Here is an 18,972-nt window from a genome sequence, read left to right on the forward strand (position 1 = left end):
GAAGTCACCCGGTCGACGTAAATTCGTCACATTATGTATCAATGGCACACCAGTTACCCTCCAACTGGACACAGGTTCTGACCTCACTCTGATTTCAAAACGAACCTGGAACGTAATTGGAAGGCCACCAGTGGAACCCACAAACTGCACCGTTTGTAATGCATCTGGTGGAAGCCTCAAACTGACCGGGAAGCTGAACTGTTCCGTAATGTTCAAGGGGATTCAACTCAATGGTACTTGCTACTTCACGAACTATACAGGCCTTGATCTCTTGGGCCTGGATTAGATTAATGAGTTTCAACTGTTGGATGAACCCCTCAACGCCGTTTGTGACGAAACAACTGCAAATGGCTCCGGTACGTTCACAAGAACATCACGTCCTGACGATTTTGTGGTCGCCACAGTTACAGCCAAACCGGAGATCAGATGGAGCATACGCGACACAGCGACTATTCAGCTTCTGGCGTCCGGCAGCGGTAGCCCTCTCACCTCAGTGCAATTTGGTGAACCCTGCCAGCAGCCCGCAACGTTTCACCCGCGGTCGGAACCCTTCAGTTTACGGTCGCAGGTTCAGGCGGATCGTTCTACTGCTATCCGGAAAGTCAAGGAAGGGGGGCCGGCAGAAGGAACGTCATAACAGCCACACAAAGACCAGCCACTGATTCAAAGATATGGGGGATGCTCTCCACGGTGGACGCAGGGTCGACTATACCACATACGAGGCACACGTAAGATCATCAGCACAGCCGCGTCAAGTGAACCAACTTCAGCCATCAGACTGCGGTTCGGTGAGGGGACCACGTCGCATGGGAAGCCGGACAGCCGTGACATACCTCCCAAGTGGAGGGTACCGGCTCCAAGATCAGCCTGCTGGCAGCCCCAGGGACGGACCAACATGCGACAGAACCTCCATGAGTCGTCACAGTGGAGTTCAAAGCAGCAGTCCGTTGAATAGCCTTCTCAAGGGGGAGGTGTTCGGGGAGCAGCCGTCCCTAATAACCGAACATCACATCATTTGGACGGATATGTCACGTGCAGGACACCGGCCAGACGAAGGCATGCCCTGATTGGTCAGAATGCCAGCCAATCCGAGTAAAGCACCTTTGACTCGACGCTTCTCGCCCCCTCACGGACATTCTGGCACGACCTTGTGGAACACTCTGTGACTACCCTATAAATACAGTTGTAATAATTTTCCTTTGTCTCCATAAAGGGCTGTGTAGAGCTACCGTGCCTTTTGATATACCTTAGTGGGCGGAGCAGGAAGCCAAGGGACCGATACAGAGTTGCACGACCGTCCATCAAGACACAACAGGAGGGTAACGAAGAATAACAATGCCCCACATATTCACAGCGCACTACTCGCGAAATGGAAACTGCGGCCGAATAAAAGTCAATCTGTTACCTTACTGACCACGCGCAGTACAATAGATTCTTTTCGTTCGACTAAGTAGTCAATAAGCCTACGTTGAACTGCAGTCGCCACGACTATTAGCTGCATCTTGTGCGACAGTAAATCTTATAGGTCACGACTACTAAAGACCCGCCAGTGCAACACCTGTAAAATTGATAGTTTCGAAGAGCAAGAGCTTGTCACCGAGTCACACGAGAATAACTGCAGCCGATCGACTATTTCGTCCACTGCATTTCTGGCCGATGTTTTGGGACTTATGGATAAACAAACTCCAGTTACTGGTTAGCTGAAGACAGGCGGGTGAGCGTGGAGCCATTGGGCTTCTATCAGGAAGGTCAGATTCCTGAAATCAACTTCTGAACGCCCGGAACCTACTGCTCCACCAAAAGCTCAACTGGAAAGCCGGCAAGCATCGAGGCCAGTCAATCATTCGATCAACTCAGTAAAACCTGATGAGTGTTCTCTGCGCCACAGAAGCACGACCGAATGTGATCAGCATTCAGGCTTTCCACAGAGGCACGATCGATGTTGATGGGTGATCACTAACGCCTATCAGACAGCCTGGATCAATGTCAGAAAGTCCCCTTTAAGTAGCGTGGGGCCGTTGTAACTTTTGCACTCTCACGCTCTCTCACTCACTCGCTTGTTCGGAATATAGCTGTTGTGTTCTCTTCTGTGAGTCTTTACTTTCCGATACTAGGCACTGGAGCGGGTCAGCAGCAGATACCACGGGGCCGACGAATCAGCAGATATAACAGCTTCCCTCACTTTTCCGTCTTCGATATTAGTCGGTACAACGATCACCCTATAACCCAGCGTTAACGCACTGATAACTGACGAAATGTCCGAAAAAATTGATTCTTGACTAAATCCAACCGAGATTACCAGTCGGTTCAAAAGTTAGCTAACTACGGTTGCAAAATCTTGATAAGGATTTAAATCCTGTTCAAAAATGCACATACTTAGTATATTCTATATGACATTTTCATGCTAGATACTAAACTGCTTGGTAGAAGTCGTGCGTATTATTACTTTTTGGTGTGCTTTTGCGTTTTCAGACCACTACCTTCAGATATGTAACAATCAGAGCATTTTTGATCCGTTATATCGTTCACAAACATCACTAACGAAATACTGCCGGTTGTCAAAAATAAGTATCTATTTATCCTACGTAAACACATAATGACAACAACGAACTTCTATGGGGGTAGACTGATAGTTGTACATCCGCGCTAGAGTGGATCAAGGCCACTAACAAATTCGTCTTTCTTCTTAGAATAAAACATGATAACGGAATACTCGAAAGGACAAGGGACGTGCGGTCGCATTCAACCGTGTACTGTTTTAGGAAGAGCGCAATACGCCATCTCTTCAGTCCGCCTACGTATCCTTTTTACTCGAATGATCTGCCGATCTCGAAGATATCCAGTGTTGATTGGGTCGAGGCAGATGGGCTGAAAGCTGACAGCATTGCCTCTTTAACTCGCTTCCGTTCAACTTCCAAACAATCTTCGTCGTCCACATGACTGTGCGTTTCCAGTAGCTTTCTCGTCAGATCAGCTCGACACTTTTCAGCTAATGAAACTTATTGAAGTTGATGAACGGAGCTGCTCTCTTTTGACAAGCGTAGTGCTGGCTGGGAGCGAAGTGCTAAGCGGGCCCGCACGATGGCGTGATCAGAGTCAAGTTGCGTATCCCAGGAGGAACGACAATCCTTAACTGACAGCCATATGGTCCAACTGAATCCAGGACTGCTTTTTGGTAGGTAACCTTCCATTGACTCGGAGTGTGCGTTTGTGTTGCAAGTTCGTACTGGCCAGGAGTTTTTTGGTAGGTAACCTTCCAGTGACTCGGAGTGTGCGTTTGTGTTGCACGTTCGTACTGGCCAGGAGCAGACGATGATCTGCACACAACTGAAGAAGCTACTCTACATTATCCATACGCTCAGCACCGACTCCGAATCGACTACCTAATTGTGCTTATTCCGGACTTCGTCGTCCGACTTGAGTATTCATATCACCTGCCCGGGCTACTATATCCGTCCTTCTTGTTGACCGAAGCAGTCGTGACAGGTCTTGATGGAACCCGTTCTTTTCAGTCTCGAAATTGGGGCGTATGCTGATACGACAAACAAACACTGTTTACCGCATCGACCTGTGTTAATCTTAATTGAGCCATACAACCACAAGCACAAAGGCGACCGTTCACTGGAATCCAGTCCTGTAAGGCGCTTTCAGCCTACGGGGTGAGCGCAAATCTCACACCGTACATAACACGAGCCATTGCGTCAGGATCACTGGATGCCCAGAGTTAAATGTGGAACATCTGGGCTCGTCCTGAACGGCTTGAGAAGCACGACCGAAGTGCGGTGTTGTATGCGTGTTTCGTAGACACAAAATACATTGATAAAGAGGGAAAGCAAGGTTTCAGCGAGGAATGCTGTTGTCCAATCTGACATACAGTACGAACATTAAAAACTGCAACGTGGATCAGATCTTTTGAGGTTAGTAAATGATTATTTTGGCTTATTTTTATGGGCGACGGTCGAGACACAGAACAGTGGCTAGGGGATTGGCAGATGGGATGATTGCACTGCGTTATACAATGGGTGAGGAGGGAGTATGGAAGCCCGGTGAGCGAAGAGCTACAAAGGGAAAATGATATTTCCCGGTTGCCTAGGCCGAAGAAGGGGGGTTAGTTGGGGAACCCCACCTTGAGCCTCTGACTCAAAAGTCTAACCCACAAGGTAGTGGGATGATGTAGGGTTTTGTCCTAGGACCCTGCCCCTAGTCTCTGGCTCAAGAATCTGAACAGCGAGACAGCGGCTGTTAGGGTTTTCTTGGAGGACTTTTCCCGGAGCCCATGACTCAATAGTCTGACCCACTTGGCTGTAGGGGGCCGGTCTGGCCCGAGGTCACAGGGGGTAGGGCATTACTGTCTCACTCCTGATGCGGCTGCGCACAGCAGGTGCCTTTTGGGCAGCACCGGGCTCTTTGGTCTTAAAAATATTTCAACCATAATGAAGTATACGCCAGCGGTCACGGTCAACCGTTGGGCGACCAGTGTGCGGTTTTGGGGGCCGACTTCTTCTCACCCGTCATTCCACGGAGGGAGACAGCGTCGCTGCTTCCATAAATATGGACACACTGGTCACTCGGAGGAAACGCCTTGCTGTCTTCACACTCCCGACGCAGAGGATAGTACGACTTCACCTCCAGACCACCTTGTAATACCATTACTCGCAGTACGGGGACTCGCTGTCCTTCGTCTGGCTGCTCCCCGTTGGCCTTCTTGGCATGGTTGAACCTTTAGGAACTGAGTTCCAGCCAGTATAGCCCGCAGGATCATTGCAGCCCAAAAGCCCGACCACCACGACAAGGTGACAGCTTTGGGTCCGGTTGTAAACTCTTACATGATGAGAAGTGTTGGGATACAAAGCACGAAGTATATTTACTAACTTCAGCCGCATTTCTCTTTAGCAAAGTATACGTTAAAGACCCGTCTATTCACGTCGAGAAGCGCACTTGCCGGTCGGCATTACGTACACCGTTGTAAATAGATTTGGCGTACCGTGAAGATGTTATCGGTGTACTCCTTACCCGAGCGAAACACTGCTTGGTGTTATCGCGGTTGGGCGTCGCGGTATTACTGAAACAAGTAGCTGCGTTGTGACAGGCTTAATTCTTATTCCCGTGTGGTTAGAACGGTTGCCTCGTCTATCTTTTTGAAGAGGTATGATGGCTAATTATCCCTAGTTGTCTGGAACGCGTTCTTGTTCAAACACTCTAGAGTGATGCACCACCGTTTCAACATTGAGCTAGTGGAAGCCCGTCTGGCCCAGCGGCGCTTCAAGGTACGAAGGCACACTAGTACTCATCAACTGAGGTAGGATGTAATAACACAAACTACATGTCCAGCTGAGTGGGTCAGATGAGAGACATAGATGGAGAGGCTGGTTGATTACTAAACTGTTATTGAAAATATTCTGTCCAGCGATCTGGAACGCTGGATTTTGTCATACATAATATTTTCCGTATTATATTCAATTACGTGACCAACAGACAGTGTCCTGGGCCCTGTATTCGGCTTAGCTGAAACAGAGTGCGTGCATTCTCCACTGCAATAGCCTCCCCTATTTCTTGAGCCTCCCTATTCACACAAAAAGTCCAACAGGACATCTGGTCAAAGTATATTGTGTCCCAACTTTAAACGAAATGACAGTGATGTCTCTGGGACTTAGTGGTATTTGAGTGTGCGAGAGCATCCCAACGTCACACAGCAGTTTTTATCTATTCCCAGTTACGACTAATGTCTCAGAGCGCTTTCAAGCGCTCCAAATCCTGGTATCATTTCAGATAGGTTTGCCAAGCAATTGATATATTTATTGCTGGGCAACGTACTGCTTTTGATACTCAGGCTTCTTCATTTCATCAGGTTGGTAAAGTTTTAAGGCAGACAAAGAACCGACCAGTAAGACTTCTTACAACTAGCCATCTTAATCAGGACTGAAAATTAGTCGGAACTTCTTATTTTCTGGTTATTGTCAGTGGATAACACTTGCAACAGATGGAGAGAACTATCACCAAAGTTAAATTAGGATTTTGAGGCATTTGTTCCTGTGGCTTCGACAACTTTGATGAACTATTCCTCTTGGGTGTCGTCTGTGTGAGAGGGTGCAAGAACAATTCAATCGTGGTTGCGGAGCTTAGGTGAATTTTACACTGGTTGTAACTTATAACCAGACTATTTCATTGATAACCGCGCGCCCCCGGCTGATCCACATTGCTCTCAATAAGCTTGTCAATGCTACGCCTCTATTCTGGGATGTTTGGCGATTTCCACCGCCCCGACCACCAGTCACTGTAGTGATAATCCTAATTCTCGTCACGAAACTTCCATTTATCCCAAATATAGTTTGTGTCACCTGTCTAGTTCATGGCCTGTAATCGCCAAGTCCTCAACGATCGCCTGACGTTCATCCGCGTTTCTTGGTAGTCCGCTTAGCACCACTTGTGCTCTAGTGTACAACTCCCTGGCCATGTGACCTGTGAAGTTTTTACACTTTACTTTGTATACACAGTCCCGTCTTACCAACCAGGAGGCGATATTTTTATTAAACCGGCACCCAGCGCAAGCCGTTCCATTCAGACGTTTCGATTCCGTATGGGGCGCGATGGCTCAAGTGTTTAGAGCGCAATTTACTGACCGGAAGGTCCGTGGCTCGAACCCGACCGCTGCCTCTCGAATTCTCCTGTCTAGGCTTGGGCAACCTGGCAGTATCCCGGCCCTCGTTCTTTCTTCGGGTAGCATGGCAGCTAGGCACCAAAAGGATGTTACAGCTGAGCGATTTTGTATGGGATGACTTCGGTTCCGACGGAATACATGTTGGGTTTCGGTGTTGGGGCCAACAACCTTCTTAGATGCGGCTTAATTAATCCACTGAATATTCACTTTTTTGGAGCCCCTTTTTTCACCTCAACTTGAGCTGTTGGCGGTCCGCCCCGTGCCCACAGCGCTCTTACTCGACTTAACATGGTTAAAAAGTTACTGGTGCATACCAGCTTCAAGTGTGTTGATAAACAGTCTTGGGATGTTTGCTTAACTCGTGGCTCAGAAACGGGAAGTTGGTTTTTGGGCTTACCTGGGAGAGCCTACATCGGACGAGGGCACCATCCACATTAATGTGTATTCATGAATGATCGGCAGTCAAGCATTTAACCCTTTTCTATCGGTCTCTCATCAAAGTCATCAGCAGTAACGCTCCGGTAAGATATGGGTGCTCAAATGCCATAAAACACCGAGGAAAGGAAGCTCTACTGAAGAGCAGAAAGAGAAGAGAAAGCTGGAGAGTCCGTACGTACAAGGCCTACATACTTGAGAAATGCCATCAGGAGTAAGGTGCCAGCAGTTTTGGACAACACTAGGATAAACACATCTGGGCATCAAGGCAAAGTGAAAGGCAAACAAACCCAACTTCCTTTGCGAACTTCGCGCGATATAAGTTCAGCGCACAACGACAGGCGTACTTTAGCTAGACAGTCTGGTAGGAAACGATAGCATGCGTGTCATGTCCCTCAGGGTTTCCGATCACCTGTAAACAGGATCAGGTGGGTCAAAACCAGGAAGACACGAAGATCTCACAGTGCTGTTTGACAGCTTTCGTTTCAAGTTTCTATTTCGTGGCCTGTCCTCCGCCAGCCCTTCACCAACAATCCCTCGGAACAGAAGACAACGCTCTTTTCTGCAGATGGTGGCATGGCATATGTATCACATGTTTCAAAAAACTCAATCTCAATCTGCTGCAATAAAAAATAGGATTCGTACCAAATACCCGTTTACGCACTACTCACTGCGTACACTTTAATCTTACTGTGCTACGAGTGCAGTGATCAAACCTTTCAAGACGCCCAAGATCCTCTGATCCGAGGGGTCGAGTCTCGCAACTGTGGATTCAAACCGTTCTCACAGCTACCTTGTATAGGCGACCCTTCGGTTTCAGCGAAATTCGGTTGACAGTACATATGACGCTAGTTGGTAAATTCTGCTCGCGCCCTGATTATCCACGTATTTTAATGCAACCACGGCTTATGCAGCCGCCAAGATACGTAAACCAACTGGGAAAGTAAGGTCTTTCATCTTGAAGTTTCAGAGACACAGGAGGATAGGAAACCTCAAACTAAAGCCCTTAGGAGATGCAAAACACATGCCAAAACATGAGATCACCCGATATTCTGGTTAAGGTACTTTGCCCAGATAAATAACTGTCACGAACAAAGACGTCGTCCGTACAATCCAAATATATTAATCTCTCTTCAGACGTTATCTCGAAACCTAGATTCTCGGTCGCTTAAAGTGCGCACTCCATGTTGGTGCCAAACTGAACAAAAAAGAGACTGATTCCCCATTATTGTTTTCACCTTCCACCTTCAATGCAACGACACATATATAATGACACAACATGGTCAACCACAGACATGCATCGGGCGAAAACGCGCACATCAGAACGCAGTTCCGGCTCAACTCACAACAGCCCGAACAATGCACATCACAATCCGGTATTGGATTTACCAGCGCACAACGTCGCAAGCGTCAATTCCCGCTGGTTATCCGAATTATCGACGATAAAGTGTTAATCAACTGGAAGCCATATCAAAACGATAAGTCCCCAACTTTTGACCTATTTTCGTTTTGAGGTCTTATATTACTCAAGGTGCACCCAGCTTTTGTACTATACCTGCACTCTTGTAAGCATACATTTCACTAGTGGGTATTATCTTCGGTTTAGTGATCGGTTAGTTACAAACAGACGCACTAGTAATTGGGTCAATCCTGGCTCACATGCGTCCTTCAAAAGGTCACGAAACTAGAGTTGACATCTTATTAACATACTGTTCATCAAGGTCGTATTCGCGTCACGATGTTGACGCGTGATTGTGAGACACAAAACAGGTACAGATATGAAATCGATTGGAGTAATTAAGCGGAAGGGAAACCGTTACAATAGTACAACCCTGACGAACTCCACTAGCTATCGGGAGGCTTCTCACTAGTCCAATACACAGCCTAACCCGACAGGAGTTATGGGAATAAAGGACATGGGGAATGCTCATGAACTTAAATATTGCCCCCCCCCCTGGACAAGAATATGCGGAAGAGCTAATATATTAGCAGATTCAAGGACTCCTCTAAAGTCTAGGAATCATAGTCATCATCATCATCGACAGCATAACGTCAGTGTTCAACATCGATGCTTCACTGCCGTACAACCATGATTTAGTTGAAAGCTTTATTGTGAAGAAATGGGGATGGGACTTAGTGCTGGCTTACTACTTCATACCCCCAAACACTCACTCAGGCGATGTGAATAGAAACTGACAACAAGAACGCCACTGACATCGGTTGGCAGCCATATCTTGCAGCGTCTCCAACCAGGCGCCGTGGGGATCACGTAGTCCCCATCCTGAAAGGCGAGTAGCACCGACAGCACTCATAGGTTTCGTGACTTCTTTCATACGCCTCTACCAGGTCAAGGGTTGGCAACCTCTCTGCTTTCCAACCAGGGTGGGGATCACGTAGTCCCCATCCTGAAAGGCGAGTAGCACCGACAGCACTCATAGGTTTCGTGACTTCTTTCATACGCCCGCCTCAGGTCAAGGGTTGGCAACCTCTCTGCTTCCGCGACTCTGAATTCGGCATGGAAAACAGCACTCTTTTCGGCAAACGATGGCCAGACATACGCAACACATGTCCCAACCAACGCAGCTTCTGAAGCTGGACACATTCTTCAATGGAAGTACCCGTTGCACAACCAGACACTCGCTTGTTAACAGCCTCGTTACGGATACGCTGACCCCAATCCACACGAGCTACGGTCCTCAGACAACGATTGTCGAACACCTGAAGACGTCTTAGTTCCACCGCCCAAACAGGCCAAGTCTCACAGCCATACAACAAAACAGTCCACGCTGTAGCTTGACACACAGGTTACTTGAGATTCAGGGATACACCACTTTGATGCCATAGGTGTCTCAAATTAGCAAACGCGACCCGAGCCTTTCAGATTCGTGCATTGACATCATCCGTCACACTACAAATGGAACTAATACAACATTCCAGATAGGTAAAACGCTCCACAACTTCGAGTGCTTCCCCCTGGACTGTAAGTAGAGTGTTGAGTGACTGTATATCCAGGAGCATGACGTTATACTTTGTAGGTGCAAAGTGCATGCCAAAGGACGGGATAACTTTGGTCAGTTCATCCAAGAACACTTGCGCCTCCTTCTCCTCTTCCAAGATGAGGACGATTTCGTCTGCATATTCCAGATCGACAAGTTTGGGAAAACTGCCAATGTTGGTTGTTGGCGGAACAAGTGGCGCTGATCAAGCACTTGACGTAATGGAAAGATAAGCCTGACAAATCCTTTGCCAAGTCGAAATACTACTTGGTGCTATCGTACTTGCGTCTCACGTGCTTAAGATAGGCGTCACAATATAGAGGAGGCCATCAACCATGTTGCGACTGGCGAGACTTATAACCCTATGGTTGGACCATCGATGACTAACATCTACGTGGTCGATTTGGTCACATTATTGTTTAGCAGTAAGGTAACTTCAGGTAGCGCCAAAAACCCAATGATGATGAAGGACTTGTAAAAAGCGTTATCTAAAATGAACCTGCCACCGAATCATTCACATGAACTACGGCTTCCTACTCGGACATTGAAATCTGCTATTATGACCATACCTGGACCTCTCCTGGTAAACAGAAAGGATGGTTATCTTTCCGGCTTTTTTTCACGGAATCAAGCAACAGTTAGTTAGCTCGAAAGAAAAAACAATGAACAAAGGGCGATTAATACTCTGACCAGCGCGAGACCTTATGGAAGTGGACAAACGAATGTCACCGAAGCAACTGCTTATGGATATCCAATAAAGCGTTGAAGCCTAAGCTCAACACTTGAGGGACACGCGAACACCGATGTAATCATCTACGGCTGTTGAAGTCACTTGATAGATAATAAATTGATAATAAGATAATCATTCAGTTGCCGAGGATAGGGTGTTTCAGCTGCTACAGTTTCTGTCTAAGGAAAATGGGAGGGCGCGAGAGACATAGCCAAACATCGGAGGCCATGGTATGAGCAGTTATTTCTAGAAACTGGACAAAAACAGACTCAAGGCGACCGCTTCGATAGACGAGCACCACTGACTACGTGATTACGCCATGTCTGCCAGTGTCGTCACCCATTGGTGAATTGAGTTGCCAACCGGACTCAGTTTACTGGTTATTCTCCATAATTAGACTGTCCGCCCCTTCGTCACTTCCACTCAGAACAGGCATGGATGAAGATAGCTCCACGAGGCACACAGTCATCGGGCATACGAATTACACCTTTCAATCAGTGTAAACCATGAAGTGAGCTACTCATTTCATGCTCCTAGAACTATCTAACGTTCCTCAGCACTGCTAATTCGATACTCCCACCAGACACAACCACTGCTTCGGGACCAGCCTTCGTACGTCCCCTGTGCGTAGAGGCTAATTTTCTTATCCATAAAGCAGTATGGATCGCGAGTCCACTGTCTACATGATGCCCTTGACAGGCAAACTGACTTCAGGCCGGTGCCATAGATGTCTGATGTGGGAAAAAGTCCTCCTGGCCTTCCCGATTCGAGGACTGACCTCGTCCCCAGCCTTTCCAGTGGAAATTGTATTAACTGCCAAGCAAATGAATTTACGGATCAACTGGATAGGATCATCTGCCAGCACGAAAAATCGTTTTGCTGTAGCACCCTTTCAGTGCCTGCCTACCTGCCATACCACCAGAAGGAAGCACGAGGGCTAGGACACTGCCAGGTTGCTCGAGCCCAGACAGGAGAAATCGGGAGGCAGAGGCCGGGTTCGAACCACGGCTCTTCCGGTCAGCGGATTCGCGCTCTAACTATTTGAGCCACCTCGCCATCTGCAAGCATGAGGTTTGGATTTGACCCCAACCAGTCTTGCGGTAGCACTTTACTCCTTGCAAGTGTGAGGCGCATACCAAAGTGCGCGAGGGAATTATTTAGGCTATTCAAATGATTTGCATCTTTGAAGGGTCTGGACCAAGGATAGTAATATTGTCCGCATGCTCATCGGACGAGGGCACCATCCACATTAATGTGTATTCATGAATGATCGGCAGTCAAGCATTTAACCCTTTTCTATCGGTCTCTCATCAAAGTCATCAGCAGTAACGCTCCGGTAAGATATGGGTGGTCAAATGCCATAAAACACCGAGGAAAGGAAGCTCTACTGAAGAGCAGAAAGAGAAGAGAAAGCTGGAGAGTCCGTACGTACAAGGCCTACATACTTGAGAAATGCCATCAGGAGTAAGGTGCCAGCAGTTTTGGACAACACTAGGATAAACACATCTGGGCATCAAGGCAAAGTGAAAGGCAAACAAACCCAACTTCCTTTGCGAACTTCGCGCGATATAAGTTCAGCGCACAACGACAGGCGTACTTTAGCTAGACAGTCTGGTAGGAAACGATAGCATGCGTGTCATGTCCCTCAGGGTTTCCGATCACCTGTAAACAGGATCAGGTGGGTCAAAACCAGGAAGACACGAAGATCTCACAGTGCTGTTTGACAGCTTTCGTTTCAAGTTTCTATTTCGTGGCCTGTCCTCCGCCAGCCCTTCACCAACAATCCCTCGGAACAGAAGACAACGCTCTTTTCTGCAGATGGTGGCATGGCATATGTATCACATGTTTCAAAAAACTCAATCTCAATCTGCTGCAATAAAAAATAGGATTCGTACCAAATACCCGTTTACGCACTACTCACTGCGTACACTTTAATCTTACTGTGCTACGAGTGCAGTGATCAAACCTTTCAAGACGCCCAAGATCCTCTGATCCGAGGGGTCGAGTCTCGCAACTGTGGATTCAAACCGTTCTCACAGCTACCTTGTATAGGCGACCCTTCGGTTTCAGCGAAATTCGGTTGACAGTACATATGACGCTAGTTGGTAAATTCTGCTCGCGCCCTGATTATCCACGTATTTTAATGCAACCACGGCTTATGCAGCCGCCAAGATACGTAAACCAACTGGGAAAGTAAGGTCTTTCATCTTGAAGTTTCAGAGACACAGGAGGATAGGAAACCTCAAACTAAAGCCCTTAGGAGATGCAAAACACATGCCAAAACATGAGATCACCCGATATTCTGGTTAAGGTACTTTGCCCAGATAAATAACTGTCACGAACAAAGACGTCGTCCGTACAATCCAAATATATTAATCTCTCTTCAGACGTTATCTCGAAACCTAGATTCTCGGTCGCTTAAAGTGCGCACTCCATGTTGGTGCCAAACTGAACAAAAAAGAGACTGTGATTCCCCATTATTGTTTTCACCTTCCACCTTCAATGCAACGACACATATATAATGACACAACATGGTCAACCACAGACATGCATCGGGCGAAAACGCGCACATCAGAACGCAGTTCCGGCTCAACTCACAACAGCCCGAACAATGCACATCACAATCCGGTATTGGATTTACCAGCGCACAACGTCGCAAGCGTCAATTCCCGCTGGTTATCCGAATTATCGACGATAAAGTGTTAATCAACTGGAAGCCATATCAAAACGATAAGTCCCCAACTTTTGACCTATTTTCGTTTTGAGGTCTTATATTACTCAAGGTGCACCCAGCTTTTGTACTATACCTGCACTCTTGTAAGCATACATTTCACTAGTGGGTATTATCTTCGGTTTATTGATCGGTTAGTTACAAACAGACGCACTAGTAATTGGGTCAATCCTGGCTCACATGCGTCCTTCAAAAGGTCACGAAACTAGAGTTGACATCTTATTAACATACTGTTCATCAAGGTCGTATTCGCGTCACGATGTTGACGCGTGATTGTGAGACACAAAACAGGTACAGATATGAAATCGATTGGAGTAATTAAGCGGAAGGGAAACCGTTACAATAGTACAACCCTGACGAACTCCACTAGCTATCGGGAGGCTTCTCACTAGTCCAATACACAGCCTAACCCGACAGGAGTTATGGGAATAAAGGACATGGGGAATGCTCATGAACTTAAATATTACCCCCCCCCTGGACAAGAATATGCGGAAGAGCTAATATATTAGCAGATTCAAGGACTCCTCTAAAGTCTAGGAATCATAGTCATCATCATCATCGACAGCATAACGTCAGTGTTCAACATCGATGCTTCACTGCCGTACAACCATGATTTAGTTGAAAGCTTTATTGTGAAGAAATGGGGATGGGACTTAGTGCTGGCTTACTACTTCATACCCCCAAACACTCACTCAGGCGATGTGAATAGAAACTGACAACAAGAACGCCACTGACATCGGTTGGCAGCCATATCTTGCAGCGTCTCCAACCAGGCGCCGTGGGGATCACGTAGTCCCCATCCTGAAAGGCGAGTAGCACCGACAGCACTCATAGGTTTCGTGACTTCTTTCATACGCCTCTACCAGGTCAAGGGTTGGCAACCTCTCTGCTTCCGCGACTCTGAATTCGGCATGGAAAACAGCACTCTTTTCGGCAAACGATGGCCAGACATACGCAACACATGTCCCAACCAATGCAGCTTCTGAAGCTGGACACATTCTTCAATGGAAGTACCCGTTGCACAACCAGACACTCGCTTGTTAACAGCCTCGTTACGGATACGCTGACCCCAATCCACACGAGCTACGGTCCTCAGACAACGATTGTCGAACACCTGAAGACGTCTTAGTTCCACCGCCCAAACAGGCCAAGTCTCACAGCCATACAACAAAACAGTCCACGCTGTAGCTTGACACACAGGTTACATGAGATTCAGGGATACACCACTTTGATGCCATAGGTGTCTCAAATTAGCAAACGCGACCCGAGCCTTTCAGATTCGTGCATTGACATCATCCGTCACACTACAAATGGAACTAATACAACATTCCAGATAGGTAAAACGCTCCACAACTTCGAGTGCTTCCCCCTGGACTGTAAGTAGAGTGTTGAGTGACTGTATATCCAGGAGCATGACGTTATACTTTGTAGGTGCAAAGTGCATGCCAAAGGACGGGATAACTTTGGTCAGTTCATCCAAGAACACTTGCGCCTCCTTCTCCTCTTCCAAGATGAGGACGATTTCGTCTGCATATTCCAGATCGACAAGTTTGGGAAAACTGCCAATGTTGGTTGTTGGCGGAACAAGTGGCGCTGATCAAGCACTTGACGTAATGGAAAGATAAGCCTGACAAATCCTTTGCCAAGTCGAAATACTACTTGGTGCTATCGTACTTGCGTCTCACGTGCTTAAGATAGGCGTCACAATATAGAGGAGGCCATCAACCATGTTGCGACTGGCGAGACTTATAACCCTATGGTTGGACCATCGATGACTAACATCTACGTGGTCGATTTGGTCACATTATTGTTTAGCAGTAAGGTAACTTCAGGTAGCGCCAAAAACCCAATGATGATGAAGGACTTGTAAAAAGCGTTATCTAAAATGAATCTGCCACCGAATCATTCACATGAACTAAGGCTTCCTACTCGGACATTGAAATCTGCTATTATGACCATACCTGGACCTCTCCTGGTAAACAGAAAGGATGGTTATCTTTCCGGCTTTTTTTCACGGAATCAAGCAACAGTTAGTTAGCTCGAAAGAAAAAACAATGAACAAAGGGCGATTAATACTCTGACCAGCGCGAGACCTTATGGAAGTGGACAAAAGAATGTCACCGAAGCAACTGCTTATGGATATCCAATAAAGCGTTGAAGCCTAAGCTCAACACTTGAGGGACACGCGAACACCGATGTAATCATCTACGGCTGTTGAAGTCACTTGATAGATAATAAATTGATAATAAGATAATCATTCAGTTGCCGAGGATAGGGTGTTTCAGCTGCTACAGTTTCTGTCTAAGGAAAATGGGAGGGCGCGAGAGACATAGCCAAACATCGGAGGCCATGGTATGAGCAGTTATTTCTAGAAACTGGACAAAAACAGACTCAAGGCGACCGCTTCGATAGACGAGCACCACTGACTACGTGATTACGCCATGTCTGCCAGTGTCGTCACCCATTGGTGAATTGAGTTGCCAACCGGACTCAGTTTACTGGTTATTCTCCATAATTAGACTGTCCGCCCCTTCGTCACTTCCACTCAGAACAGGCATGGATGAAGATAGCTCCACGAGGCACACAGTCATCGGGCATACGAATTACACCTTTCAATCAGTGTAAACCATGAAGTGAGCTACTCATTTCATGCTCCTAGAACTATCTAACGTTCCTCAGCACTGCTAATTCGATACTCCCACCAGACACAACCACTGCTTCGGGACCAGCCTTCGTACGTCCCCTGTGCGTAGAGGCTAATTTTCTTATCCATAAAGCAGTATGGATCGCGAGTCCACTGTCTACATGATGCCCTTGACAGGCAAACTGACTTCGCCGGTGCCAAGATGTCTGATGTGGGAAAAAGTCCCCCCGGCCTTCCCGATTCGAGGACTGACCTCGTCCCCAGCCTTTCCAGTGGAAATTGTATTAACTGCCAAGCAAATGAATTTACGGATCAACTGGATAGGATCATCTGCCAGCACGAAAAATCGTTTTGCTGTAGCACCCTTTCAGTGCCTGCCTACCTGCCATACCACCAGAAGGAAGCACGAGGGCTAGGACACTGCCAGGTTGCTCGAGCCTAGACAGGAGAAATCGGGAGGCAGAGGCCGGGTTCGAACCACGGCTCTTCCGGTCAGCGGATTCGCGCTCTAACTGTTTGAGCCACCTCGCCATCTGCAAGCATGAGGTTTGGATTTGACCCCAACCAGTCTTGCGGTAGCACTTTACTCCTTGCAAGTGTGAGGCGCATACCAAAGTGCGCGAGGGAATTATTTAGGCTATTCAAATGATTTGCATCTTTGAAGGGTCTGGACCAAGGATAGTAATATTGTCCGCATGCTCAATGTCTCCCCTGGGAGCATTTCAACCCCCGAGGCTTCAGAAGCAGGCGGAGAAATTTCAAGCAGCACATCAATAAAAAAGTTGAAGAGGAATGGTGAAAGACGGTAGCGTCACAATGGTTTTCACATGACGTTCTTGTGCCATTTTTTGAAGACTGGAAACACGGTGGAAGTGCGCCATGCCAGGACCCAAATAGCTCTGTCTAGGCCTGGGACCTATTTCCTGACAGCATTCCGACCCACGTGCAATCACAGATTACACGACTACTAATGACCCCATGCCACATCGCGTCGTTTGGTGCCTTCGATTGAATCACCCAAGTCGCTGCATACTGCAGAGCGGGTGAGTAAAAACGAGCTACTGCTGATAACTTTCTCATTTACATTTCACCAGTTCGTTTCTTCCCTATTATCGGCACCTGAAACACAAGCACCAAGTAGGCCTTTGAGCTGGCACCATTGCGTCCAGTGCCTGAGCAACGCAGCACAAAACTTACTACTGATCGACAGTCGCACTTTCTTCCGACTAACAAATAGCCATGAACCTTGTGGATAATGCGATCCTTTTAAATATTCTTGGATAAAGAATGTCCTTCAAATTCACAAACGATCCTGGTGAACTGTGTCGTGCATCAGAAATCTAGGTTTCGAATTCGTGCCTGAGGAGGTTGATGGATGGGATCACAAAGACACCGTTTGGCCCCTTGACGAATATTTGTTCGCGTAACGTACTCTAACCAGTAGACCAAAGGCCGTCCCACTTTTACCATGCGTTTTGCACCTTCAAAGAATTCGTTCAGGTTCTTTAAGACGAAGAACTTGGACCTGTCGATTGATTCACCATATAACAGGTATCCATGGAATTCGGTTTTCCACACGCATTGCCTATGAGGATTAAAAACAACTTCAGGAACGACATAGCGGGTTTCTCCTAATCTCCAATCTGTCTTCAGGTCTTACCCACAAACTGGTCAGTGATGGTGGTCCCTACTCTCTGTGCTTCCATTAACGAGGAACAGAACGTGTAAGTAGCAAAACGATGAGCTATATGGAGTACGAACTATATAAAGTATGGGAAGAAAAATGCATTGAAACATCTCACTCCAACACCCATCTCAATGCATACATATACAACGATCAAGAATACCACTTCACCGCACATATTATGTCGTCGCATTTGCCAACTATGATTTGAACAAAAGTGGGCTACTTAGGGGCGCGTAGCTTTATTAGATCAGGAAAGTAACATTAATTAATGTTAATATTAATATATTAGCTGTTCCTGCGGCAACTCACATCGTGATATCTCCACAACCCTTTATTATAACTGGCTCCGGTCGTATTTCATAGTGCATCGAGGGCAGGAATGTGACGAGGTCTATCTCTCCCGGCTCACTCATCGAGCCGACGTCTTCACGGACATGGTATGGGCGCGACCGCAGGCCGAGGAGCTAACCGCACATTTTTGAAGGTGAGTAATGAAATGATTGGAGTACTTTCAGTTCAATTTTCAGACCGAATTGCAACATGAGGGAGAAATGTCCCAAAGATTCCAAGGGCTTCTTGTGGATCAAGAACAGTCATTTCTCCCCCTACTATATGCGCCAATGAAGTTGATATTTACTAAGGGTTTGGACGTATGCTGCCTATCTTGTATCGGCGTTTTGTGCGGAACTGCTTTTGTTTTTCCTCACGTAGGATTTTCACACATTTTAGGAGGTTTCTGGTAGGCTGACAGGCTTATCCACTTGTTTCGTGCGTACCTTGCAACTTTAATTCTCACCTTTTCAAGCTTCAGTCCCACCTGTGCGAAAGTGGCTTGAATTAGCATGGGGCTTCATGATTATATGCTCCGACTGATCACGGCGAACTGAAGCAGCCTGTGGTGTTTTGCAAATGAATGTTACATTTTCCCCATTTTCTACTCTCTTCATATAAACTTGAATTGCAATTTGTAAACACTGTACACGTATCATGACATTTTGTTTTATTGTACCAATAATTACATTAAAATCGAAAATGGTGAAATACACAATTTCTTGGTGCGACTTCCCTGCTTTTTGCTCATTCAGTGAAAT

General features: G+C 46.9%; 1 protein-coding gene across 1 annotated transcript in view; it reads right to left on the reverse strand.

Moving 5' to 3' along the window:
* The window catches only part of T265_02937 (hypothetical protein), a gene marked incomplete at both ends in the record, with an annotated part of 55,975 nt that extends 37,599 nt beyond the window's left edge, over positions 1-18,376 (reverse strand). The window contains one exon of the mRNA XM_009167301.1: positions 18,191-18,376. Within this exon, the coding sequence (XP_009165565.1) occupies positions 18,191-18,294 (104 nt within the window). The remainder of the gene's footprint in view (positions 1-18,190) is intronic.
* Between the last annotated feature and the right edge of the window lie 596 nt (positions 18,377-18,972).

The sequence above is a fragment of the Opisthorchis viverrini genome (genome assembly GCF_000715545.1).
Source record: "Opisthorchis viverrini unplaced genomic scaffold opera_v5_38, whole genome shotgun sequence".
NCBI classification, from domain to species: Eukaryota; Metazoa; Platyhelminthes; class Trematoda; order Opisthorchiida; family Opisthorchiidae; genus Opisthorchis; species Opisthorchis viverrini.